Source organism: Amphiprion ocellaris, chromosome 2, assembly GCF_022539595.1.
Source record: "Amphiprion ocellaris isolate individual 3 ecotype Okinawa chromosome 2, ASM2253959v1, whole genome shotgun sequence".
Taxonomy (NCBI): Eukaryota; Metazoa; Chordata; class Actinopteri; family Pomacentridae; genus Amphiprion; species Amphiprion ocellaris.
The window spans coordinates 9,565,891-9,593,022 of record NC_072767.1 but is presented as its reverse complement, the minus strand read 5'-3'; the positions used below and the strand labels follow the sequence as shown (position 1 = coordinate 9,593,022).

At 39.4% G+C, this 27,132-nt stretch overlaps 1 protein-coding gene across 4 annotated transcripts; it reads left to right on the top strand.

The window, feature by feature from the left end:
- Positions 1-1,638: 1,638 nt before the first annotated feature.
- On the top strand, positions 1,639-26,190 carry slc5a9 (solute carrier family 5 member 9). 4 transcript variants are annotated; one of them, XM_023290847.3, is made up of 14 exons: positions 1,639-1,782; positions 8,612-8,730; positions 8,802-8,873; positions 13,006-13,110; positions 15,752-15,916; positions 15,998-16,103; positions 17,465-17,545; positions 17,803-18,008; positions 19,771-19,906; positions 20,469-20,576; positions 21,665-21,815; positions 22,023-22,191; positions 24,546-24,761; positions 25,692-26,190. In XM_023290847.3, the coding sequence occupies exons 1-14, from the start codon at positions 1,761-1,763 to the stop codon at positions 26,001-26,003; spliced, it is 1,968 nt and encodes a 655-aa protein (XP_023146615.2). In that variant the 5' UTR covers positions 1,639-1,760; the 3' UTR covers positions 26,004-26,190. The 4 variants fall into 4 exon arrangements, with proteins under 4 accessions (XP_023146615.2, XP_035813397.2, XP_023146618.2 ...); XM_035957504.2 differs by lacking the exon at positions 15,752-15,916; XM_055005909.1 differs by lacking the exon at positions 1,639-1,782 and having other exon boundaries at positions 8,630-8,730; positions 8,778-8,873.
- Positions 26,191-27,132: the final 942 nt, after the last annotated feature.

Here is a 27,132-nt window from a genome sequence, read left to right as displayed (position 1 = left end):
GGAATTCTCTTATCGCATTGATGCTGCCTGTGCTGCAGGTGGTGGCCACATTGAACACTTGTAAGACAAGAAATAAAAGTTGATTGTGAGTAGAATACTTGTGACTTGGCTTGAGTTTTCTCTTGCTTTTCCTTATTAAAATATTGCACACTGAAATCGGTTCATTCGTTTTGAATAACACTGTATCTATACCTTGTGGCAACAGGAAGGGACATGTTTTACACTTTGATATACCATTTTTAGCCAGCTGACCACATTAATCTTAAATGTGATGACATAAGCTTTAAGACACTGATGATGATTCATGGTGAAAATTGTGAGTTTTCATCAAACGGTGTGTGATGTTTTGTAAATGACAACTGAAGTGTTTATATCTCAGCTGCACATGATCCAATCTGGCCCAAATTTCATGCGAGTCTGGGTCAAAAGTCCGGGTCTGAAGACATCCATCCATCCATCTGTTATCTATACACTGGTTAATCATCTTTAGGGTTGCAGGGAGGCTGGAATCTATTCCAGCTGACTTAGGGTGAAAGCAGGGGACACCCTGGACAGGTCACCAGTCTATCACAGGACTACACATAGTGGCAAACAATCACACTCACATTCACAGCTACGGGCAATTTTGAATCACCAGTAATTAACCTCAACATGTTTTTGGACCGTGGGAGAACAACAGAGTACCCAGGGAAATATATATACACAGGGAGAACATGCAAGATCTCAGGCTCAGGCTGGGACGGATTAAGGTATACTTAATAATCATTTTGGTTGCGTAATTGCTGAGTGCTGGAGACACACCAGCACACAACTGTAAATACTCCTATTGACATAAAATCATCTGTGTAGGCTACCACGTAGGCTCTGTGTAGATTCAACACAGGAGTATAAATCAAGTTTTACTCATGCTAGACACGGGTAAATATGCCCCAAAGCTATATTTTTTCAGCTTAAGAATCTGTTTTTTTCTACATTAGTCACAAGTGCCACTGACGTTATTCCGCTGGTGTCAGTCAAGCATTGTAGGTTTCAGTGTTCTAACTCATCTGTGTAGCATCTGAATATATCTGGTTCAAGCAAGGATATGTAATGTAATAATGTGTGTATTCACTATGTTTTAATCCAGTTCATGTGTTGCATTTGTAGCTTTTTAAGTGAGGGATTTTATCAGACTATGTTTACTGTTGTCATATAGTTTTGGGCTTACTTTTTAGTTTCAGGTATCCTTCCTCCATGATTATTCTTTTGTTATCGTGAGGGAAAAGCCCTCCACTCTTCACGCATTTCCAAAGAAAAAAAGACCTTTGGCTTGAAGAATTAAATTTAGTAGACAGCTTGATGTGAGTTTCAGAGCCTTTGAATAATATGCTAAACTATAAACTTAATTGCACAACTCTAAGTGGCACATGGGAGAAGCACATAATTTTTTCCTTTAATATTCACTGACCAATGTAGAATTGACAAACTGAATATCGAATAAAATTGCCTACTGTGTGAAACTGTGGACCCTGTCATAACTGTTGTCAGTTTCAGTTTGGCAGTCTTTGCCCTGAGATAATTGCTAACTAGTGAAGTTTAACCGTCGCAATAAAAAACATGATTAATCATTGATGAGTTGTCACAGTGCACAGATGCACCTTTGTCAGGTCTAAAGGCAGGATCAACTAATCTTATCCAGTCACAAGTACTCATACATAGGGAAACCTGTGAGGACAGTGTACGTACAGTAAGTCGTCAAGATCTGGAAGATTGGAATCAACATGTCTGCCAGTCTCACCACAGGTCAGAACTTTTTAAAACTAAGCTTAATGGTTGCCGGCTTTGCGTACAACCGAGTCTCATTTTTATGGCAACACACAAATTGGTGTTGTACACAGCTTTCAGGGTGATAGATAGATAGATAGATAGATAGATAGATAGATAGATAGATAGATAGATAGATAGATAGATAGATAGATAGATAGTTTTGACACAATTTAAAATCAGCAAATTCAACACGTGCTGCCTTTTTTGGTGCCTGCCGGGGCTGAAAACAGTCCACGGAAGCCTGGTGACCTGGTTATGTCCTCTGTTTTATTGTGTGAATGTAAAAATTAACTTGTAATGAGCTAATTACACTGTAGACCTATCACCAAAAGATTGTGAGCTATAGGTGGGATTTGCACAACTAAAACTAAAATGTAGGCAAGCAGAAAAGATGTTGTGCTAATTTTGAGGGGAAAAAAATTCAACCACACAGTCTCATAATACAACAATACCCCAAATAAATAATTAATAGCCCCAAACTCCTGACTGTACAACAGACAGCATTGTTCTATTAGTTAAGATATGATTTTATAAATGTTGAACATTTATAACTTGTGCAGAAACTTATGGTACATTAAGAAGTTTCATTATCAGGGCCCCAGGTAGCTCAACTGGTTGAGTGGGCGACCTATAAACAAGGGCTACAGTCCCCAATGCAGCGACCTGGGTTTGATTTCAGCTCACGGCCCTTTGCTGCAGGTCTTCTCCCTACTTTCCTGTCTGTCTCTCTTCTAACCTATTGAATAAAGCCAACAAAAGGCCAAAGAAATATGTCAATCTGATCCCAGAAAATGATTTACATAAAACTGTTGACCAAGTTTTTGTGTAAGGTACTTTGTTTATTTGTTGAATACATAAGTAACCCCTTGAAAATGAAAACTATCAATGAGTTCACCTGTCCTCTAGTGCCAACGTTAGGCCAAACTTTTAAATTAGAATTAATATATCTTGAAAAGTTTTCATACATCCATCCATCCATTAGCTATACACCGCTTAATCCTCACTAGGGTCGCGGGGGGGGCTGGAGCCTATCCCAGCTGACTCGGGCGAAGGCAGGGGACACCCTAGACAGGTCGCCAGTCTGTCGCAGGGCTACATATATAGACAAACAAGCACTCACACATTCACACCTACGGGCAATTTAGATTAATCAATTAACCTCAGCATATTTTTGGACTGTGGGAGGAAGCCGGAGTACCCGGAGAAAACCCACGCATGCACAGGGAGAACATGCAAACTCCATGCAGAAAGATCCCGGGAAAGCCGGGACGCGAACCAGGGATCTTCTAGCTGCAAGGCGAAAGTGCTAACCACTACGCCACTGTGCAGCCCAAGTTTTCATACAAATCTTCTCAAATTTACTGACATTAATAACCACAAGAGTGTGAACCCTATTGGTTTTGGTGATAATATGACCTTTCCTGTAGCACCACCATCAGGTCAAACATTCAGTTTTAGAGTTAATGTATCTTGAAAATCTTTCATCCAAATCTTTTCTAATTTGGGGTGCACATTCATGACTCTCACAGAATGAACTGTATTGATTGATGTTGGTGACCCCCCTTTTCCTTTCATAAACAAGCCAATGTTGGCTTCCAAGTCAACTACATCCAAATCTTTCCAACTGTCTCCATACACAGGCTTCCCCTGTGTATGTGTAAATTTGTCATCCCAAGTACAATATTTTCAATCGATGGTGTTATGAAGAGCTCTAATGATGACTTCATGTCTTCAACATGGCTGATTGCATATCTGGTGAGGCCTGGAACCATTTTGATAATATTAGTAGTGTTAAGTCTACCCTGCTGTTGAAGTGGGGAAAGGGACTATATTATCTTTCCATTTTTGGAAGTGATCATGTCTGCTGGTGGTTGAGAGACAACAGAAGGGTCAACACTCTCATTAGATGAGAATGCCTCAAAATCAGGGTCCTCAAGTCCTTCTCGGTCCTACCTCTCTACCTCTTCTGTCCCTCTCAACCTGCCGGCCAGCAGGCAGATGGGTCCCCCCACATAAAGAGCCGGGTTCTACTCAAGGTTCCTTCCTTGTTAAAAGGGTGTTTTTCTTGCCACTGTTGCCTTAGGGCTTGCTCTGGGGGTTCAGGCATATGGGTTCTGTAAAGCGTCTTGAGACAATTTGACCTGTAATTGGCACTATATAAATAAAACTGAATTGAACTGAGAAGAGGTTTTCTTTTCTTTTTTCAATTTTTTTTTATTGAGGGACAGTTAGTAACTGGGAATAACACACCACCTTACAATCTTTAATTGCAATAGCACCGCCTGTTATTTTCTATCCCTGTTAATCCTGTTCGTCCTGTTCGTCCTGTCCAGTCTTTGTTTCCCCCGCACATCACTGAGGTGTAGCACTGCCCTCCCTGGCTCATAATAGGGAATTCTAATAAAGAATATCTGCTTAGCTTTTAGGGAGGGCTGGTGATGGTCACACACATGCACTAAATATTAAAATATTTGGCTGCAAGACTAAAATATGCATCAATCTCATACAATGTTGACACCTCTTTTGTGGAGTTAAACAATGAGAACAAATGCAGACAAAAAAAAAGAGGGGGAACAAGGAACATATAACACACATTTGGGTACGTGCATGATAAGATAGATAATACATACAATATACAAGCCAACATTGAAACTGATTCATAAGTTTACTGTTATGATATAAATTTCTGGCATTAAATATACTACATATACATAGCTGGTAGTAAAATTCAAACAGTGTGTAGATGAGCATATTGAGTATAGTAAGGGCAATGCAGAGCAGATTGGTGGAAATGGGTAGCTGGAAGCAGTGGGCTGGAGGAAGGTCAGCAGCAGCATCTCAAAGTGGACATAATGGAGACTAAGCCAGTTGGTGGCACAGCAGCCACAGATCAGAAGCATCCAGCTCTGGGACCAGGGACACTCGGAGAAAGGACACATGGGGAAACAGAGTTAATGCAATGCAATAACGGTATCTATAAAAAAATATATAGGTAATGAGAAAAAGGGCTCAGTGCATCTAGAGAGGTCCCCCAGCAGCCTAGGCTTTCAGCAGCATAACTTGGGGCAGAACTAAGGGACGTCCAAGAAGAAGTCAGTTGTATACATGAAGATTCCAACTGACCCCCTCAGTGATCTGTCAGACCAGCCACGCCCCCTGTTGTGCGGTGGTCTCTAGAGGATGAAATCCCAGGTTTGCGATAGGGTGTGGCCCCTCATCTAGGGTTCATGGACAAAATACTATAATATGGTGACACATTGACAGCTGATCAGAACAATACTAGATATGCCCACATGAACATCAGACATGTTAAAATTCTAATGTTGATACACAAACAAGTAAAATAAAAGATTAAAAGAAAAGGTATACATTGATCACGAGGTTATTGGAAAGTTCAGCTGTTCTGTAAAATGAATATGCATATAGAAGGGTTATATTCAGAATTTAGAATAATTGTCTTTCTTTGTTCTAATTTGAGTTCAGAGTTCCTTGTAGCATTGTCAGTGAACTGGATTTCTTTTGAAGCTGTTATCAAGATTTCTTAGCCCCACTTTCTGCAGGGTCAGGAATTAAAGAGTTTATGGGGGCCATGTGGTCCTTTGTCCTAGTAGTGACTGGGGATGTGAGTCAGTCATTTGGTTCAACTGTGGCCCCAATACACATTGTTCGATTACTCTCATTGAACACAGAGAGCCTCGTCTCCAACCTGTTGCTGTGAAGGTGTTAAAAATCCAGAGCTACAGGAGGGGGATAAAGATCTGCATTTGCTTTGTTTCACTGTTGTTAATGGCTGGTGGATCCTACAGCATGTAATAGCAGGAAACCATTCATAACACTGGTTCCTCATTAATAAGGATTACTATTACTGAATTTATACATACATATATTAAATGTTGTATATACATGTGATAGCAGGAAACTTCATTCATAACTATACTTCTTCATTAATTAGGATAGCTGTTAATGATTTCAATCAATCAGTCTCACAGTAAACAGAGGAGAGCATTGTAGTGTGATGTGATACACAAAGTCATCATTCTTATTTCTATTTCTATTGCTCCTAGCTGTCAACATAGCCTTCGCTTTGTGAGTAGCAAATTTTCTGATTTGCAGAAATGACTGTGTTTCTTGTTTAGTTTTTGCAAATCGTGTCCCCAGTGTAGTGATATGTCTGTAAGTTAATCTTACTTCAGGAAAATGTTACGGGAGTTCTGATAGCATTAGCCACAGACTAAGGGACACAGCAAACATAATGATAACCGTAGCCTAGCACTGCCAACAAAATAAATTCAAGTTGCACCCACTTGTTAACACCTAGAAGGGAATTATTGGGGGGCATTATATGTAACAGGGACATTTGGCATAGTTGCATAATACTGTGTTATTTATTAGAACTTCAACAACATGTTTGTTTACCTCACCTTCCAGACACAGCTCTGGTAATTCACTGGAGCTATGTCGCTTAGCAAATATGCTCACTGTCCCAGTCTGTAAACAATAGATTTCTGGGATTGGCTGTTACTTGTGACATGTAACAGCCAATGTGATAGTGCTGTGGGCGAGACATTGCTTGAGACAAGAGTGCCTGCTAAGATAGAGAGAGAGACAGCTGCATTAGAGCCATAGATGTCATTCAATTTATTTTGTTGTAATCAGTAAATAAAAATAACAACACCAATCACTGTATTAAAAAAAAACAAAACAAACAAAAAAAAAACAAATACTTGCCTCAGTGAGGGCTGCGCAGTGGCGTGGTGATTAGCATTTTCACCTTGCAGCTAGAAGATCCCCGGTTCGCGTCACGGCCTTCCTGGGCTCTTTCTGCATGGAATTTCCATGTTCTCCCTGTGCATGCGTGGTATTTCTCCGGGTACTCCGGCTTCCTCCCACAGTCCAAAAACATGCTGAGGTTAATTGATTTTTCTAAATTGCCTGTAGGTGTGAATGTGAGTGTGATTGTTTGTCTGTATGTAGCCCTGTGACAGACTGGTGACCTGTCCAGGGTTTCCACTGTCTTCACCCTAAGTCAGCTGGGACAGACTCCAGCCCCCCACGGCCCTAATGAGGATTAAGCGATGTATAGATAATGGATGGATGTGTAAGACATAATGCCTTACAGCGTTACACATTTCTTACGATGGTACCTGCTCAATCCAAATTACACACTGCTAGTATAGGTTTGTTGTGGAGTGAAAATGAAACAGTCACCATTCTACATACCACATGCCAGTGCACCATTAAAATGATTTTGAAGCTATTCTCATCAGGACCCTGATGATAATTAAAGGAAGTTGAAAGTGGCAGTCTAGTTTATGCTCTGTCCTCTCTGTTTACAGTATTAAGACTCATTGCTAGCAGCTCAATGGCCAACAAAAAGACCTCATCAGTTTCACTGCTTTGTTTAACTATGTCTGAGGGCTTGCAGTCTAAATTGTTTGTCAAAACGACAACTGATCTACATGAATTCAATTGTTTAACCTAGAAAACAAATGATGCTCTGTAATAAAATTTCACAAACAGTTAGGCATACTGTGTTGAATGCCCTCTGTGTTTCCATGGAGAAAGCACATTCTGAGAAGTGATAATGTTAAATAAACACCAGCGAGGGACCAAAAACTTTACTTTTTTCTTCAAACAAAAGTCATCTGATACAGGACTATGATAGAGGGTAGGACATCGTGAAACTCACATGCCAATGTTATACATAATAATAATAATAATAATAATAATAATAATAATAATAATAATAATAATAATAATAATAGTAATAATAATAATAGTTATTATTATTATTATTATTATTATTATTATTATTATTATTATTATTATTATTATTATTATTATTATTAGTATTAGTATTAGTATTATACTAAACCCAATTTGAAAAGGCAGTTTAAATACATAGAGTTCTGTGCATGGGCCGTCACCATTAAGCCATTTCAATATAATAATGAAAGATATTCTCAGAGAGTTTGTCTCAAACACCTAAATTAGCCAACTATCCTTTCCGTAGCCTAACTTCAGAGTGTGATACCACAACATTTGCATCATGTGACTCAAGAGCTGCCCATTGACTGACATGAGTTTTGTTCCACCTACTAAAATCTCAGGGGAGGGAAGATTTGCAGCCTGCTTAGTCATTCCAATTTTATACTCTGAGCTGTGCTCTGCATGTGGTCTACAAATGTTTAAAATATTTCTGTTACATTTTTTTTAGAGAGCTGCAGGAAGTTCTCACTTTTTTCTTTTTGCCAATGTAAGCTATTTTGTGCAACTTCACATTTCCCCTAACAGAGGTTGAGTGTTCAAAGTTAGTGCAACCCACAGAACCACAATACATACGTTAATAGGAAATATGACAGGATGAAATGAACTGAAAATGTTCTTTAACCCCTTGACGTCTGTTGTCACAAGTTCGCAACATACCACTTTCATTCAGACTGCAGCCGAGATAGTGTATCAATTCCCCCAGTGTGGGCTTGTGCATATTCAATACGTACCTCGGAACCTTTTGCAAGCACTGGTTTCTCTTAGGACCGGTTGGAATGGGACCTAAATTATTATATATCTGTTTTATGTGTAATAGATGCATTAACAATCGCCACTTATTTTAGCATCAGCTGTAAAGCAAAAACACGCAAAAGTTTTTTTTAAATTTAATTGTGAGTTAAACTTCTGTGGATAATTCTCAAAAGATTTCAAGTATCCAAACAACTTACATGTGATATCTGTATGTTTAAGGCGTGTCTGTCACAGAAAAGAAACTGCTGCTATAGTGAACATCTATTTTGCATTTGGTACATAGGCAGCAGCTTCTTTGGGACCACGACTGCAGTGCCTCCCAATCCTCATCTCAGTGTGGATGCTGCTGACATTGCTGTGGTTGTCGTCTACTTTATCATTGTCATGGTGGTTGGAATTTGGGTAAGAAATGACTGAACTCATTACACCTTATACCTTCTGGTTTTAAGTCTTTACCTCCATCTCCTCTATAGTCATCCATGCGAGCCAATCGCAGCACTGTGGGCGGATACTTCTTGGCTGGCCGTTCAATGACCTGGTGGCCTGTGAGTACAAAGTATTTGACAGCTATGCTTCAGGCTAGTGTACTATATGCTGTTCAGCACTTAAGTACACATTCCTATGCTGCAAAGTAGGCAAGTGTGTCACACATATCAAAACACAAGAAATATTTACCCTGCACACTTCCCAGTATGATCTCACAGCTGAATGAGCAAAGTATATTCCACAATTTACCAGTCTACTACTCCATACCAGTCGTTACCAGTTGTTTATGATTGTAGTTTTAGCCTGTTTTTAAAAGTTATATAGCTCTTGCTTTCTTGTTTTATCTGCCAACTCTGCTCTAAGCTCTCCAACTGGAAAACCCTTCAGTAATAATTAAATGGAATTATTTGATAAATCAATTACCCTCAAAGATGTTGCAAATGTAATTAGTCTTTTTAAAACTGACAGGTTACATGATATACATAAAACAGAAGATTTCAGAAATCTTTCTCAACAAGAGTGGTCCATTTTTATTGAAGTTGTTTAGTTGAGGATGAACCACGCTAATTCTTAAACTGGAAAAAAAAAACAGACTGAAAGAAGGCAAAAATGTACATTAGATTCTGTTGTTGAAGAAAACCCGTTCAGTTTTATGAAAAACAGCCAATCATAAATGTCAGTGTCAGAGTCCCTGTCTCTGCCCTGATTTGCTGGTTGTTACGACAGGTTTCAGAGGCTCAGGAGCCGGAAACGAGAACGTAGACAGATGTGCAGTTTCAGAATACTTTATTTACAACACAGAAAAAACAAGAACTACAAACTCTACCAGAACTAGAAAAAACGGAAACGGAAGTATACTAAGCCGCCGAGAGCAGACTGATCAAGAAACCCACTAGAGGGTAGGAGGACAAATTACAGAACTGGAAAACTAAAATTACGGTTAACCCACGTATGGTAAGACCAAGGCAGGAAAACAAAGTAAATACATAAACCAGAATAAACACGGAACCTAGGCTGACAGAATCCTGACTAAGACCCCAAGACTAACCTATTCCTTTCTTAATAGTAGGCTGGAATTTAGGAATATGTCAGTCTGGTGTTGCTAGGGCTTAGGGAACGATACTGACTTCATATAGGGAGAATGTCCAACTTGTGACCAGGCTTCCTCCAGTCTTTAAGGTGGATAGGATGTCCCCAGATGTGACTGACACTGAGTTGGTGTGTGTGGCGTCCGTGGGAGAGACAGAGGAGTTAGCGTCTCAGATGGCGTAGCCATCTAGGTGGTGAGGCAGGTGGACTCGGTGGCGAAGCCGGCAGCAGGTGAATCTCCTCAGTGGAAAATGGAATCCATGGCGGAACAGAGAACCAGCAGCCGACGAAGAAACCAGGCAGGAATGGGTGGCATAAGCAGGCAGGAGTCAGTTCTTGACAGAAAACAGGATTACTGAAAGCTCTAGGCATTTGACACAGACTGATCAGCTCACAGAACTAATTGGAAGCACAATGATGGTCCGGCATCAAATGACGCGTGTCCTCTGGTTTTATGGCGGAGCCGTGATGAGTAATTAGCTGTCTCCCATCTGCACCCGATCTGCTGATTGGCGATGAGCTGCATCTGCCACCAGCCTCTGTGCCACGCACACCTAGAGCAGCGAGGAAAACAGGGCCGGAGGAGGAGAGAGTACTGCCACTGTGACACTGGCAGTCTCTCTCCTCCTCTTCCTCTTTCCCTCACTGTGCGCTTGACAAAGATGCTGCCTAATCAGCAGCAATTCAGACACCTGCACAGGGGCTGCCTTACCTGCCACCACTTAGCACTCCACTGCATGAAAGCCTGGTTCAGATATTCACATGGTGCCAGCTCGTCAAGACTTCATGCCTTCACCAGTTCCTCACGTTCATTCCCATCCAAGGCACACAGTGTACACATTCCCACACTCCTCCCTGGTCCACAGATTTCACTGCTTTCTCTCCCGGTCCCAATAAGTGTGCCAATGCATAAACATTGAAGCGCACTTATTGTTATTCCTTGGGTTTATTCTTATTATAAATTCTCCCGACACAATTTTTGACACCTAACTCGTCCTGCAGCTTTAAGAAAACCCATTCAAATTAAATATTATAATGTGCAGCTCAACTGGGAGTGGTATGCTATGTTTTTTAGTAGCAATTCGTCATACAGTTTTAATGAAATTCTTAAGGAACTACATTAAAAGTCCCAGTAATTACAGTAATATACATTACTACACTATATACAGTCTACATACACTCTCCTCCAAAACTACTGTAGCAGTGAGGTCAATTCCATTCTATTTGCTGTAGAATTAAAACAGTTGGGTTTGGCATCAAACGATGAATATGAGACAAGAGATCAACATTTCAGCTTTTATTTCCAGGTATTTCAATTTGGATCTGATACATAACTTAGAAGATAGCATTCTTTGTAACAGAACACTGAATTTTTAGGTGAGCAAAAATATCAGAACAGATAGACTTAAAATAGATTAAAGTGAATAAGACTTTGCAAATGCTTTGCTTGCAATAACTGCATCAAGCCTGTCACTGACATCACCAAACTTTTGCATTCTTCGATTGTGATGATTTTCCAGACTTTCAGTTGTTGTGTGTTTTGGGGGGTTTCTCCCATCAGTCTCCTCTTTAGCACATAAAATGCAGCTCTATAGGGTTGAAGTCTGGAGATTCACTTGGCCAGTCTAAAACCTTCCACTTCTTTCCCCGGATGAACTCCTTTGTTGTTTTGGCAGTGTGTTTTGGGTCATTATCTTGCTGCACGATGAAGGATCTCCTCATCAGTTTGGTGGCATCTTCCTTTACATTGACAGAGAAAATGTTTCTGTCGACTTCTGAGTTCATTTTGCTGCTGCCATCATGTGTTCTGTCATCAATGAAGATTAATGAGCCCATCCCAGAAGAAACCATGCAAGCCCAAGCCGTGACATTACCTCCACTGTGTTTCACAGATGAGCTTGTATGTTTGGGATCATCAGCAGATCCTTTCTTTCTCCAAACTTTAGCCTTTCCATCATTTTGGTCAAGGTTCATCTTTGTCTCATTTGTCCGAAAACTTTGTCCCAGAATTTCTGAGGCTCATCTCTGTACTTTCTGTAATTGTTGCTGATGTCACTAACAATTGTTTTAGGGTCTTTTTTTTTTTTTTTTTTTTTTTTTTTTTTTTTTTTTTACAGCTCTCACAATGTTTCTGTCATCAACTGCTGCTGTTTTCCTTGGTCTACCTGTTTGACGTCTGTTACTGAGTACACCAGTGGTTTCTTTCTTCTTCAGGACATTTCAAATGATTGTACTGTTCTATGGCCAATGGCCGTGATTGATTTTCCATCTTCTCTCATCTTCACAATTGCTTGTTTTTCACCCATAGACAGCTCTCTAGATTTCTTGTTGGTTACACCTGAAACTATAGATACAATCTGCACAGGCAAAACCCAAATCTGAAACTGAATGTAGACATTGAGCACTATTTGTTGTTTATTTAGAAGGTGTTATCTTCTAACTTGTGTATGAGATCAAGATGTAAATACTTGGAAATAAAAGCTGAAATGTTGATCTCTTGTCTCATATTCATGATGATGATGATGTCAAATCCAAATGTTTCCAGTCTACAGCAAAAAAAGGTATTGTCTTCACTGTTCCAATACTTTTGAAGGGGAGTGTACATACATATATAAAACATGCAATTTAATTTGCTTGGTTTCTTATTTATTTATGACTTTCTCTTTGATTTGTTTTAATTCATGAGTTGATATCCTCCATGATCTACATCTTTGGGTGTTATGCCAGGAAGGAATAATTGAATTGCATGTTTAATATTTCATATCACAGAGGGGGAATTCACTTCACAGAAGTTAATAAAATAAAACTATGTTGTGAGAATGTAGTGTGAGGCCCTGTGTGGCTGCACTACTTGACATCCCTGTGCTGGTATGTGGCTGTGTTATTCCGATGTCGCTCTTAGGCACAAAGTGGTTATTCTCTTGTAATCTTCCTTATTTACAGTGCAGGTTTGTTGTGGTATTACCCACTGCATCTTAACATTGACTAAATAGTTAAACCATCTTTTAATCTCAGTGACCTAAAGCTTTGAACTTTTGTCACGTAAATATAGCATAATATAATCTTCTCTTGATATTGTCTTTTATCTGTATTCATTTACAGATTGGAGCGTCTCTGATGTCCAGTAATGTTGGGAGTGGTTTGTTTATTGGTCTAGCAGGAACAGGAGCAGCTGGAGGCATTGCAGTTGGAGGATTTGAATGGAATGTAAGAAACACAGTCCAATTACATTCACACATAGAAATAATTATTTTATTTATGTATATATATATATATATATATATATATATATATATATATATATATATATATATATATATATATATATATATATGTATTTAGGGCTGGGACTTTAACGCGTTAATTTCAATTAATTACAGGGAAAATAACGCGTTGAAAATATTAACGCAATGAATTGCACCCTCCTCAGTTCCCTCATTTCTGGCATTTCTGGTAACTCTGATGAACACTCCAGCCCAGCAGGTGGCGGTAATGAACCTAAAGTCTGTTTGTAGCCATGAAGAAGAAGCACAGGAAGCACTGAGTGAAGTCAGGCACTGGTAAACACTGAAGGAAGACGAGATTGAGCTTGTTGGGCAGAAATTTTCCTTTTAAAAATCTTCCTGATGGCAGCTTGGATAAAAGCCTGGTTGTGTGCAAATTGTACAACAAAGAGTTTTCTGATCACTGCAGCACTTCAAGCCGACGGTATCTCCTCAATGTAAAACATGTTGCTGTTAGCACCAGAGCTAACGTTAGCTATGAGTCATGCTAACGGCTAACGGTGTAGCCATCCCATAATAGACCACTTTTCTAGACAGTGCTTGAATTTACAGAAAGTCTTAAAATGTTGAATAAAATCGCTATAATTGCACTTAGATTTGCAGTAATCTGTGAATGTAGCAGACAGATGAAAAATGCAGATAAATAGAAATGAATCATTTTTGTGGTTTTACTCCATCGAGGCTCTGACTCCTTGGAGGAGGAATAACATAAACAAGGAAAATATCAGTCTTTTAATAACTTCATTATAAACTTTTTGTTTATAAAAAAATTACATAAATAAAAATTGATATTCCTATAAAAAGAACCATCAAAATTGCACCATTTATCAGACCCAGAAAAGATGAAAACAGAATGAATCTCTGGATTTTCAACTTTCTGAAGCTTCAGGCTTTAAGTCATCAAAATCACTTTTTTCTATTTGTCCCATTTTCCTTTTTTTTTTAAAAATAAATTTTAAATTATAAACATGTATATATCTATTCATTGATTCAACTGTCAACCACAATTTTATTTGAATTGAAAAACTTCAGTTATTGTGTCAAATATTGCTATTTGACAAAACTGCAATAATTGCGATTAATTAATTACAAAGCCTGTAATTAATTAGATTAAATTTTTTAATCATGTCCCACCACTAATATATATATATATATATATATATATATATATATATATATATATAATTGTTTCTATGTGTGTGTTCCTCTACACACACTGACTGTTGCCTTACTACACACTTTCTGGGTGTAGTATGGCATAAGCCATCATCTGACTTTCTTGTTAGCCCTGCCTTCATATAAGCTATGCCACAGTCCTATTTTTTGGCAAGTTCTGTTTAGCCAATGATCATTACAATATACCTCACAAGATCTCCAGCTTGCCTATCTTGTGAACATGTGGAGTACAAATTGGCAGAAATGTTTTGCATACACAGTAAGTTTTATCCTTTTTTAATCTTTCAGGCACATTCAGTTCTGACATTTCACTATTATGTAACCAAGCCCTGTGCCTCCCAGTATTCCACACAAACTCTTTTAATGCATTTTCCAAATTATGATTTATTTCAGTGCTCTAATTGTGCATTGTTACCTTCCACAGTCCAAAGACATCTATGGCAGGTTAATTGGGGAATCCAAATTGGACATAGGTTTGTGTGTGAGCATACACGATTGTTTGTGTCTTTGTGTTAGCCCTGTGATGAACTGGCAACTTTTCTAGGATGTGATATGTGCAGAGATGGAGTGGATGGATGCACAAGTATGCACAATCTAAGAATGGAACTCTTTCAGAGTTGTTCTCTGTCTCTTAGAGACCTCCTTTTGCTCGTCTCTTTCCATGCTCACAAAGTACTTAAGTGCTTAACTCAGATATACAAACAGAGTTCTTCTGTTAGTACTGTACCTCACAGCTAAAAGGTCCTGGGATCACTTCCTGGCCTGGAGTCTTTCTGTGTGGAGTTTGCATTATCTCCCTGTGGGTCTGCGTGGGGTTTCTCTGGGTACTCCAGCTTCCTCAAACAGTCCAAAGACATGCTGAGGTTAACTGGTGTTTCTAAATAGTAGGTGTGAATGTGAGTGTGCTTCTTTGTCTCTATATATAGCCCTGTGATAGACTGGTGACCTGTCCAGAGAGTCCCCTGCTTTCACCCTAAGTCAGCTGGGATAGACTCTAGCCCCTTCCGTGACCCTACAGAGGATTAAGTGGTGTATAGATAATGGATGGAGTTCCTTTGAGTGTTTCTTTATCTTCTTGGTACATGCTTGGCCATGATATTAATTTGGTATTTACACTCTGACAAATTGAGGTGTGTTTTCCAAGCGTTTCAACCATCTAATTATGTGGCTTCCAAAACCAGTTGGCTACACCAGGAATGATGCAGGTGTGGCCTGTGGAGTGGAGAAATGCTTCCAATCTATAAGCATGTTTTGTATTTTTTATTTTGTGCAATGTCAACCTTGTGCTATCTTTTGTGTACTTCAGTATATTATTAATTACGCAAAATAAAATATAAAACTAGACTAGAAAATGTGTTGTTATGACTTAAATGTTGGTGTGTCTGCAGGCAGCATGGGTTCTGGTAGGTCTGGGTTGGATCTTTATTCCTGTCTACATCTCTGCTGGGGTGATCACAATGCCTGAATACCTGGCAAAACGTTTCGGAGGCCAGAGGATACGCATGTACATGTCTGTTCTGTCACTCATTCTCTACATCTTCACCAAAATATCAGTAAGACACATATGTGGACATGTTTATGTGATCTTTTGTCTAAAGTGACATACAAATGATTAAACATGGTCTGTTTTCTAGACAGATATTTTTTCAGGGGCATTGTTCATCCAGGTGGCACTGGGATGGAATCTCTATCTGTCCACAGGCGTACTACTGCTGGTTACTGCTGTTTACACTGTAGCAGGTGTGCACACACACACACACACACACACACACACACACACACACACACACACACACACACACACACACACACACAGACACACACACACACACACACACACACACACACAGCCACACACACACACACAGACACACACACCTACACACACACGCACACACACACACACACACACACTTTCTGGCTAAGTCTGGGCATAAAACTATGAGGTTAGGTTTAGAGAAGTATTATGCCTTGGTAGACACTTACCTTAGAGGCTTGGTTAACTTTAAGCACCTTTGAAACCCCCCCTTCAATTTCTGGGTTACCAGGTTCACAATTGAATATATGACTGGTTGGCTGAAAAAGAGCATCCACAAAATTAATGGAAAAGATACATTGATTACAAGTACATATATAATTTTGTGATGCATTACATACTAATCTAATTTGACATAAAACGCATTACCTTTAAAATGTAACAGAATACATTTTAGTTGTAAAAGAACATTACTTTGTGTAGACAGGATTGCAAAATGGCTGCTGTGATAAAGGCTAATGGCAGATAGCTACTCCAACTCAAAGATGGAATTGTTTAAAACTCTGCTCAGCATGTGTGTGTTAACAGGCTGTTTTACATGAGGGTGCAGCTGCTCACATGAGTTAATGGGGGGTTGAGCTGATAACAGAAGAATTACAGTGAGACTGAAGTGGAGTTTCAGGGAGCAGTGTGAGCCATCAGCTGGCTCAGTCAGAGCTTGCTGAAGGTTCTAATGTTGTACTGCAATGACAACAGTGTGGAGTGCTTAACACATTCTGCATTCATCTGCCTTTGAGTAGCAGCAAACTGTATCTGCTTTGATCTTTCTTCAAGAATAGCTGTTTCGTAGTCAGTTAGACTGGGGTGTGGGTCTTGACATCATTACCATAAGTAAATTTTAAACATGATCTGATCTGTTAATGTAGACTCTTCATTCATACTTGTTGTTACTCAGAGCTGGTTTGGCAGCTTCAATGCATCTAAAAAAAAAACAGGTCTATTATAAACAAAAGAAACATGTACTAATATAGTCCATACAAAGTATGATCCTTCTCACTGAAGAGGGGGCAGACCTACTGGTAACTGTACTCAACTCAGGCATGCCCAACATAGTGAACCTGAAAGAATTATATATATCTGCACTCCCACTCGCTCACTGACAGGAGCACACAATTAATCCTTTCCTTTTTCAATATGCACAGCTGCCAATGTTGAGACAACTGTGCTTTGGTATATTCTTTGACCAAACTTATGATTTCTTATATATTTTGATTGTGTTGTCCACAGTTTCTCTAAAGCTCAGATACAGCGTGCTAAATAACATAAAAATCTTATGTGTCTTTAGGTGGTTTGGCAGCAGTCATATACACTGATGCACTCCAGACTGTGATCATGGTCGGGGGCGCCTTTGCACTCATGTTCATAGGTAGGGCATGCACGCAGTCTATAAAGAGACAGTTGACTTTGATGGTAGCTGATATTTTGTGCTAATTACCAATAAGTGTTACTCAATGAACATTTTACATCACAAAAAATAAATAACTGTTAATCGTTTTTGCTCAGTGTTCTCTGTGCTTCAGGCTGGACTGTCACATCCAGATTTATGAGTAAGTAAAGTGTGTGTGTGTGCGTGTGTGTGTGTGTGTGTGTGTGTGTGTGTGTGTGTGTGTGAGCATTTTCCAGCATTCTCCAAGGTTGGCTGGTATGAGGGCCTTGTGGATCGTTACATGTCAAGTTTTCCCTCAGTGACAGTTGCCAACACCACCTGCCACATACCTCGTAATGATGCCTTCAACATGTTCAGAGACCCTGTGTCAGGTGATATACCCTGGCCAGGTTTAGTGTTTGGTCTCACTATACTGGCTACATGGGTCTGGTGCACAGATCAGGTAACTTTACTTACACGAATACACGTACAGTAGTTCATAGAAATGTGACGTTAGAGTGAGAATAACTGGTGGAGGGGGTGGCTTTAAAACACTGATAACCATTAGGATTTTTCTGAAATTATGGTGGTCTTTAGGTGCAAAGCTCAACAACAAAACAAAAACAGACCATTTCACAAACAGAGAGCACCACAACACAAGCACAGTACATGACACAGAAGTTGCCATCATGTTGTTCAAATTTAATCAGATCAGAGTCTGATGAGTATTTCAGACATATTTGAAGCTGCTGCTGCTCGGTATTAATGGTGGAAGTTTAGTGCCTCACGACAGCCAGGTGAAATAAATGATCAAACTAAATATATGAAACACAGGCAGCAGCATCCTCAGTATTTTCAAAAGATTATATTTGCTTCTTTTTTCCACAATACAGTGTCCAAAGGCCCGCATTTAGTTATCCCCAAAACCCTAGTATGAATTTCTTCATTAATTATTTGAATTGTCTGCTTATATGTGCAAAACTATACAGTATCAGTTTCAAGATTGGACAAACATACCCATTTAAAGTTCTTTATTTTTACTATTTTCTACAATGTAGAACAAAACTGAAGAGAATAAAACTATGAAAGAAGACATTTGGGTATGTAGTAAAGACAAAAGTGTAAACCAAATAAAATATATTTTAAATTTTAGATCCTTCAAAGTACCCATCTTTTATGTTGCAAACCCAAAACCAAACAGTCCATGATGTCTTCACCTTGGGCTTTTCTAAAAGTCCAGGAGTTCCAACAGGAGTTTGGACATACATCACCCGTCAAAAGTTTGGACACACCTTCTCATTCAATGTTTTTTTAATTTAATTATTTTCTACATTGTAGATTAATACTGAAGGTATCAAAACTATAAAAGAACACATATGGAATTATGTTGGAAATAAAAAAAAGTGTTAATCTTCAGTATTAATGTACAACGTAGAAAATAATACAAATAAATAAAAAGCATTGAATAAGAAGGTGTGTCCAAACTTTTGACTGATAGTGTATGCTAAGAATTTGTTTGCTGCTTTTCCTTCACTTTGCAGTCCAACTTTTCCCAAGCATGTTTGCTAGGTTTTGTGTTGGGTAATTGTGGAAGCCTGGTGATCTCATACAGCACTCCATTACTCCCCATCTCGGTGAAAAAGACTTTATATAGGCTACCAATATGTTTTGTGTCTGTAGGAGCCTAAATGCATTGAAGTTAATGTGTAGTGGTTAAAGTGCAGTAACTTCAGTTATGGGAAGAGTGGATGTGGCTAAGTAGTCAGCTGTCAGGCATAGAGGGGGGGAGCCACATGGTTTTTTGACCACAGTTTTGACCTCAATTTTCTTATTTTTGGATTGCCTTGGACTATTTTTTGGGATTTTAGAGAAGGAATTATTTTGCACACTGCATTTTTGTTGTTTGAAGACTTAGGTAAACAGTGCAACTTTCACGACTGGCCCAGCGGATTTTTTCTGGAATGTGGTACATGGAGAGAGGAATGTTCAGAGCGTCAAGCTGTTTACTTAGTAAGTTTAGTAAGTAAAAGTGTAAGGTTTCTCACTGAAACAAAAAATAGTTACACTACCTTTATAATGAATTAAAGTAAAAAGAAAACAGTCAAAGAGACAAACATTTCTTCTAATAATACTAAAAGTACAAAAATCTGTTAGACTGCAGTCATGTATTATAATAGACATGGTGATAATCATAACAGTGTCTGGATGTATGTTTGCATGTGCAGGTTATAGTCCAGAGGTCTCTGTCAGCCAAATCTTTGTCTCATGCCAAGGCAGGCAGTGTGTTGGGAGGCTATCTCAAGCTGCTGCCCATGTTCTTCATTGTGATGCCAGGCATGATAAGCCGAGCACTGTTTCCAGGTCAGTCTGTCTACGTTTCTCTGTGGGACTGTCGTATCTGTTATAGTAATTGTTGATATTATTCATTTAATTATCAATTAAATAATTATTGCTATTTCAAACACATTGTCAATACTGTTGGAACATACACCCCCTGTCCCATTCTTGGTATACCTATAAGACCGAATACAATCCAACAATCAGATCTACTATAAAGTCTGCAGATTATCATGTTTGCTGAAACTGTATCATACTGGCAGGTTGAATTGGACAGCATTATATTAAAATGTATCTCCAGAATTATTTCTTTAATTTTTGTACCCGAGGTGGAAAAATCTTAAAGCATAGAAACTGTTCCATAAAGAGTTGTTATGGTTTTGGTTTGTTCCAGCACATTTTTTAAATTGTAAAAGTTGAACAAATACCTGTAGAATCATTCTTTTAAAAAAACAAACAAACAAACAAACAAAACAAAACAAAATAAAACAAATAAAAAGCAATTGCTACTTTGTCTATTTTTGTAACTCACTAAGGTTTTACATATTCTTTCATCCCTTGTCTGTGTTTTCTTGTGTATTTTTAGATGAAGTTGCTTGTGTGGATCCAGTAGTGTGTCAGAGTGTGTGTGGATCTTCAGTTGGTTGCTCCAACATTGCTTATCCTAAACTAGTGGTAGAGCTAATGCCTGTGGGTGAGTCACACACTTTACATACAATTGAAATAATGTTTTTGAATTCTGCCATTACTTAAACAATTCCTACCACTCAAACATAGAGCAAGGGTTATATTCTTCAATAACAAGATAAAGAAACAGCAGCAAACAACAGGCTGTTACAGCAGAGGTAATTGTTGTGTAGCTCTTTTCTTTGGTAAGCCTGTCGGTCTTGACCCACTAAACTTCATTTGTACCTTAACTGATGTTTGCCACCACAGACTGCAGGGACAACAACAACATTAGCATCAAACACAAAAACATCAGGAGTGTCTGAGATGTTATTGAACAGGTCACGAAACACAGTAAATCAATTCTGGCATCTGCCCATCAACTTTTTATTCACCACTGTATCCTCTGTATAGTTGTGGGGGTCCTGGAGTCTATCCCAGCTGATTTAGTGTGAAGGCAGGGGACATGCTGGACAGGTCACCAGTATATCACAGGGCTACACAGAGAGACAAACAATCACACTCACATTTACATCTATTTAGAATCACCAATAAACCTCAGCATGTCTTTGGAAGCTAGAGAACATGGTGAAATCTCACGCAGGCACAGGGAGATAATGTAAACTCGAACCCAGGACCTTCTAGCTGTGAGGTAACAGTGCTAACCACTGAGCCAATGTTCAGCCCCAGAATAATAAGTACTGAGTAAGACATTCTTTGTCTTAAATTAGAGATTAAATATATTTAAATTTATTAATATATAGACTATATTGTAAGATTGTATTTATGATATGAGCAGAACAGAAACTGCCTAAAAATATAATGCTTTCTTAGAAATTAAATAGGTTTTGTTATTAGTGGTAAAAATCTTTCTTCGTTCATCTTTCTGCATCAACATTGAGCCAAAAATCTAGTAGATTACCACTTAAAGATTCGTCTGTTAATTATAACAAGATAATTAGTACCAATGCTGCAAAAGTTACACACAATGTGATGCATCCCTTTTAGTCAATTCACATGGTTAGACAGAATTATAGAACCTTGAATAGAGGTATGTCAGCGTAAAAATAATTGACCTGATATATTCTCATGCCAACTTTTTATTCTTTTTTGCAGGTCTTCGTGGTCTGATGCTGGCAGTGATGTTAGCTGCACTGATGTCATCTCTGACGTCAATTTTTAACAGCAGCTCCACTCTGTTTACTCTGGACCTCTACCACAAGGCCAGGCCTAAAGCTTCTGAGAGGGAGCTCATGATAGTTGGAAGGTAGGGGTGTAAAGATTAACTTGTACATAACAGAAAACCAATACCAGAGTCAGAGATTCTACTACATAAACGTGCCACTGACATGGCCCAGATTCTGCACCACATTCACAAAAAATTGATATGACTGACCTTCCCAAGTATTATGTCTTTTTACAATCTGAACATGCATGTTTGTGTGTGCGTGTGTGTTTGAATGTGTATTTTCAGGGTCTTCATTCTTTTCTTAGTGTGTGTTAGCCTGTTATGGATTCCAGTTGTCCAAACAGCCAACAGTGGACAGCTGTTTGATTACATTCAGTCAATGACAAGCTTTCTAGCTCCACCCATTACTGCTGTATTCCTAATGGCTATCCTCTGGCCACGTGCCAACGAGCAGGTTGGTCTCGCTCTCTCTCTCTCTCTCTCTCTCTCTCTCTCTCTCTCTCTCTCTCTGTCTCTCTCTCTCTCTCTGTCTCTCTCTCTCTCTCTGTCTCTCTCTGTCTCTCTCTCTCTCGCTCTCTCTCTCTCTCTGTCTCTCTCTCTCTCTGTCTCTCTGTCTCTCGCTCTTCCTCTCTCTCTCTCTCTCTCAAAGTCACTGGTCCAATCTTTAATTTTCTTGTGTACCGTAATTTCCGGACTATTGAGTGCACCTGAATATAAGCCGCACCCACTAAATTTAAAATGAAATATTTTTTTATACATACATAAGCTGCACCTGACAATAAGCCGCAGGTGTCCATGTTGTAATAAGAGATATTTACACAGATTTTTATTTAGCTTCTTATTAAATAAATGCTTTTTTTTTTCAAACAGTGCCTGTAACACGGCAGTAACGTGGCTGATTAAAAGTCAGTGATCGCTATCTTCACCTTCCTCCTGCGCACTAAAACCACTGAAGTCATCTTCTTCGGTGTCGGAATTGAACAGTCTCAGAATTTTTTCTTCACACACTTTCTCAGTCTCTCTTTCGTTGTCCCTCTCAACGTCACTTTCGGCTTGAGGCAAATTCGCGCTTGAGCTTGTGCTATCCTCTTCATCACGCAGCAGTCCAGCCTTTCGAAACCCGTTGGTGATCGAGGATTTTTTCCACGCTGTCAGGATCCACTGGCAGACTTTAGCAAAAGTTGCTCTTCGCATGTGGCCAGTTTTGGTAAATGATTTCTCGCCGCTTGTCATCCAAGCCTCCCACTCAACTCGGAGTGCCGCTTTAAATGCACGATTCACACTGATGTCCAGCGGCTGCAAAAACTTTGTTGTGCCCCCAGGAATCACAGCTGGGATCACACAGAATCAGTTATATGGGCCCTCATGCTGTCCAAAATGAGCAATGCTTTTTTTCTGTGAAAAAATTCTCCTGGTCGCTTACCGTAGCACTCTGTCAGCCATTCCTTCATGAGGCTTTCTATCATCCACCCTTTCTTGTCGACTTTCACGACGACTTCTTTCGGGAGTTTTTCTTTTGGCATCGTCATCCCCTTAAAAATCACCATTGGTGGAAGCTTTTGTCCGGATGCTGTGCAGCTCAGAACACAAGTGAAGTGCGTTCTCTCATGGCCGATTGTTTTCAGCGTGATGGACGATTCACCTTTCTTGTTAACAGTCCGAGTGAGAAGCACGTCGAACGTCAAAGGTACTTCATCCATATTTATGATGTCATCTGGTCCAATGGAATTCTCGGCTATCTTTGTTTGAATGAATTTGCGGAAGTTTGTAAGTTTTTCCTCGTAGTCGGTAGGGAGTTGCTGACACAAACTAGTCCGTGCCCTGATGAACAGGCCTTTTCGCCTCATAAATCGGAGACACCATGATGGTCCACCTTTAAAATCTTCAATCTTCTTTTCGGTGGCGATTGTTTTGGCTTTCATTCTGATCTGCACGGTGGAAACGCCTCAGCCGTCTGCTCTCTGTGTGTTCACCCAGCCTTCAAGAATGTTTTCAAGTTCGGGCCATCTGCTTTTATTACCTCTGAAAGCTTTTGTCGTCTTTTTGCACTGAGTCAGTTCTTCACGCTGCCGTCTCCAACGTCTCACCATCAATTCGCTGATGCCGAGCTTGCGTGCAGCAGCTCTATTTCCTTCTCCGACAGCTAGCTCGATTGCTTTTAACTTAATGGCCGCATTGTATGCATTTCTTTGTGGATTTTCCATGATGAGGGTGTGTGCAAGAAGCGCAAAATAACTGATCTGAAGAATTTAGTGCACGTGAATTTGATTTTATTCGAACAGTTTCATTGGTCCACTGTGACCTGTTTGGTAATTTCATTGGTCTGACGTGACCAGGCAAAAAACGTATTGGCGGCATGAAGCGCACCTGTAAAAATCCCTACATTAGCCGCACCCTTGGATAAGCCACAGGGTTCAGAGCGTGAGAAAAAAGTCACGGCTTATAGTCCGGAAATTATGGTATTTCCTTTTAGTAATAATAGGAAGATATACTCTGATACACTTTCTAAGTATAAACTAGATGCATGCTTGAAATAAAGGGTTAAAGGGCTTTATATCCCACATAAAGTTGTGGTTGTGATTTATTCTGCGACTCAGCATAAATTCACCCCTTATGGAGAGGAAAGGACAAATGCACAGTTTATTTGAATGTAACGTACTTTCACATTCCTCACATTAAATTGTGTCAGTTTACTTCTTTATATCTTTGGGCCATGCTAGAGAGCTTCAAACCAAATTTGATGTCTTCTGTAGCTCCTGAAAAAGACTGAGGCAAATAATTTTTTTATTTTATTATCTTTTTTTGCAGGGTGCATTCTGGGGTCTGATGACTGGACTAGTGGTAGGACTTATCCGCATAGTTTTGGAATTCTCCTATAGTCCACCTTCCTGTGGTCAGCCTGATCATCGGCCTACTGTCCTTTCTGATGTCCACTACCTGTACTTTGCTCTTATCCTATTTGCTCTCACATGCCTTATCATTGTTGCTGTCAGCTTGGCCACAGCCCCAATATCTGAAGAACATGTAAGGAACAGATCGTAGACACTTTTTGTTTACAATTCATGTGATTTATTATTCTTACCTTTGGAATGAGAAACAGAAAATGAGTATTGTCTCACACGAGCTTCAAATAGGGTTACAGGTATCTGCATGTTCTCCAGATATGCAAAGGCAGAGTAGAATCTTTCCTGTACTTAATCTTTTGTTTGCAAACCTATCAATAGTTAGTGCAAAATATCCAGTCTGTAAATAACAGAGGTGTTCACCAGCCCGAGCTCTGAGTTAACAAAGCATATCTTCACTTTGGATAACCGTTGCTAGAGTTGTTCAGTTGTAAAACAATCTAAATAAGGAAAGCACAGTAATCAAGACCCACATTCCCTTTGGTAGGAACTTAAAACCTATAACTTGGATCCTTGGATAAGACCTTTTTAAACCTCACAATAAGCTTTTGAGTTATTTCACTGTATTTTACAAACCAGCAAATCTATAATGTCGCTCTTTAAGACTATAGCATGGTCATAATAAATTGTATTATGTGTAGTTAGGTAGATAACAGAAGGAAACAGTGACATGAAGATTTCTTTTCCTTTGTAGTTTTCATTAGATACTAAATCAGATAAATGCTGTCTTGTGGTGTACCAGACATCAGATTATGTATTCATTGTAGTAATATCTGAAACATTATATCCACTGGACTAGTCACAATTTACAGTGTGCTTATTAATCTGTAAATATGACATTAAAACTCTGACACTCCTTATGAAGTACCTGTAGCCTGTATTTGCAAGAGTTGAAAACACAATCAAAATGCTGAATTTGCAGTGTAAATAGGAAAAGGTCTAGTCCACAGTATAATGTGAACCTGTAGTAAATGTCCTCAATTGGAAGGTAACCATGGTAACACTGACAGTTTTTGTAATTTTGTGCCTGGTTTGCTTTTCTCTCCTTTAGCTGCGCAGGCTGACCTGGTGGTCCAGACACTGCCTTGAGCCACGGATTGACCTCACAGGTCCCCAGGTGACGTCTGACCTGGTGAACTTTCACCTCAGTTCTGACTCTGACCGCTTGCCAGATTCCAAATGGCAGAGAGCTGTTCTGTGGCTTTGTGGTCTGACTGGCCAGGGCTCTCAAAGTGTACATCCAGACACTGAAAACCAAGAATTTGCCTCCCTGCAGGAGAAGCCTCTCTGGAGAAGAGTCTGCAATGTTAATGCCCTGCTACTATTGACTGTAAACGTGTTTCTGTGGGGATACTTCGCCTGATGTGCAGGTTTTGTGAAAGCTTAAGTTACTTTCTGTTTCACAATTATTCAGAACTCACAAAGTGGAACAGAGAATGAATTCTCAGATATGTATGAGATAATTATATGATTATATATAATTATATTATTCTTAAATGCACGATGTCAAGTTTGTTCTCAAGTAAATCAACTGCATGCATATACCATAAGTAGAATGCTCCTTGTGATTTGTCAACCATCGAGTTGCTACTCATTTGTTCCTCACTTATTTCCATAGTAACCTCTCAAAAAATGGTGAAATCACACCTTGGAGTTCCCCCTGTCATCAAAGTTGTTTACTTTCTGCACTGTCTCCTTCAGGCAACGAAACTCCAAAACCACCTAAACCAATTAATCTAGACTCAGTTCCTCCCTACTATTACGATCTAGCCCAAGTATTCAGTAAATCCCGTGCTCTGCCTCTGTCCCCGCATCAACCTTATGACTGTGCAACTGAGCTTCTCAAGGGTGCTACACTCCCCACCATCCGACTCTACAACCTTTCAAAACCTGAGCAGACCGCCATAGAGACCTAAATCCGGGAATCTTTGGCTGCTGGAATAATTCGTCCAAGAAGAAGCCGGTAGGCACCGGCTTCTTCGTGAGCAAAAAAGACAAGACCCTCTGACCCTGCATAGATTTTCGTGGACTAAATGATATTACCATTAAGAATTCATACCCCCTGCCATTAATCAACTCTGCTTTTGCCCCTCTTCAGGGAGCAACTGTCTTCACTAAATTAGATCTTAGGAACGCCTACCATCTCATTAGAATTCGTGAAGGAGATGAGTGGAAAACAGCCTTCAGCACCCATCTTGGACACTTCAAATACTTGGTCATGCCTTTTGGACTCACCAACACACCAGCCGTTTTCCAAAACCTGATAAATAACGTTTTGAGAGACATGCTCAACCGGTTCGTTTTCCTCTACCTGGATGACATACTAATCTACTCCCATAACCTGGAAGAGCACACTGGACACATTCGGCAAGTATTAGAAAGACTGCTTAAAAATCGTCTCGTATAAGCTGAGAAATGTGAATTCCATGCATCCACAGTCAACTTCCTGGGTTACATAATTTTTCCTGGGGAAAAAGGATGGACCCTGGAAA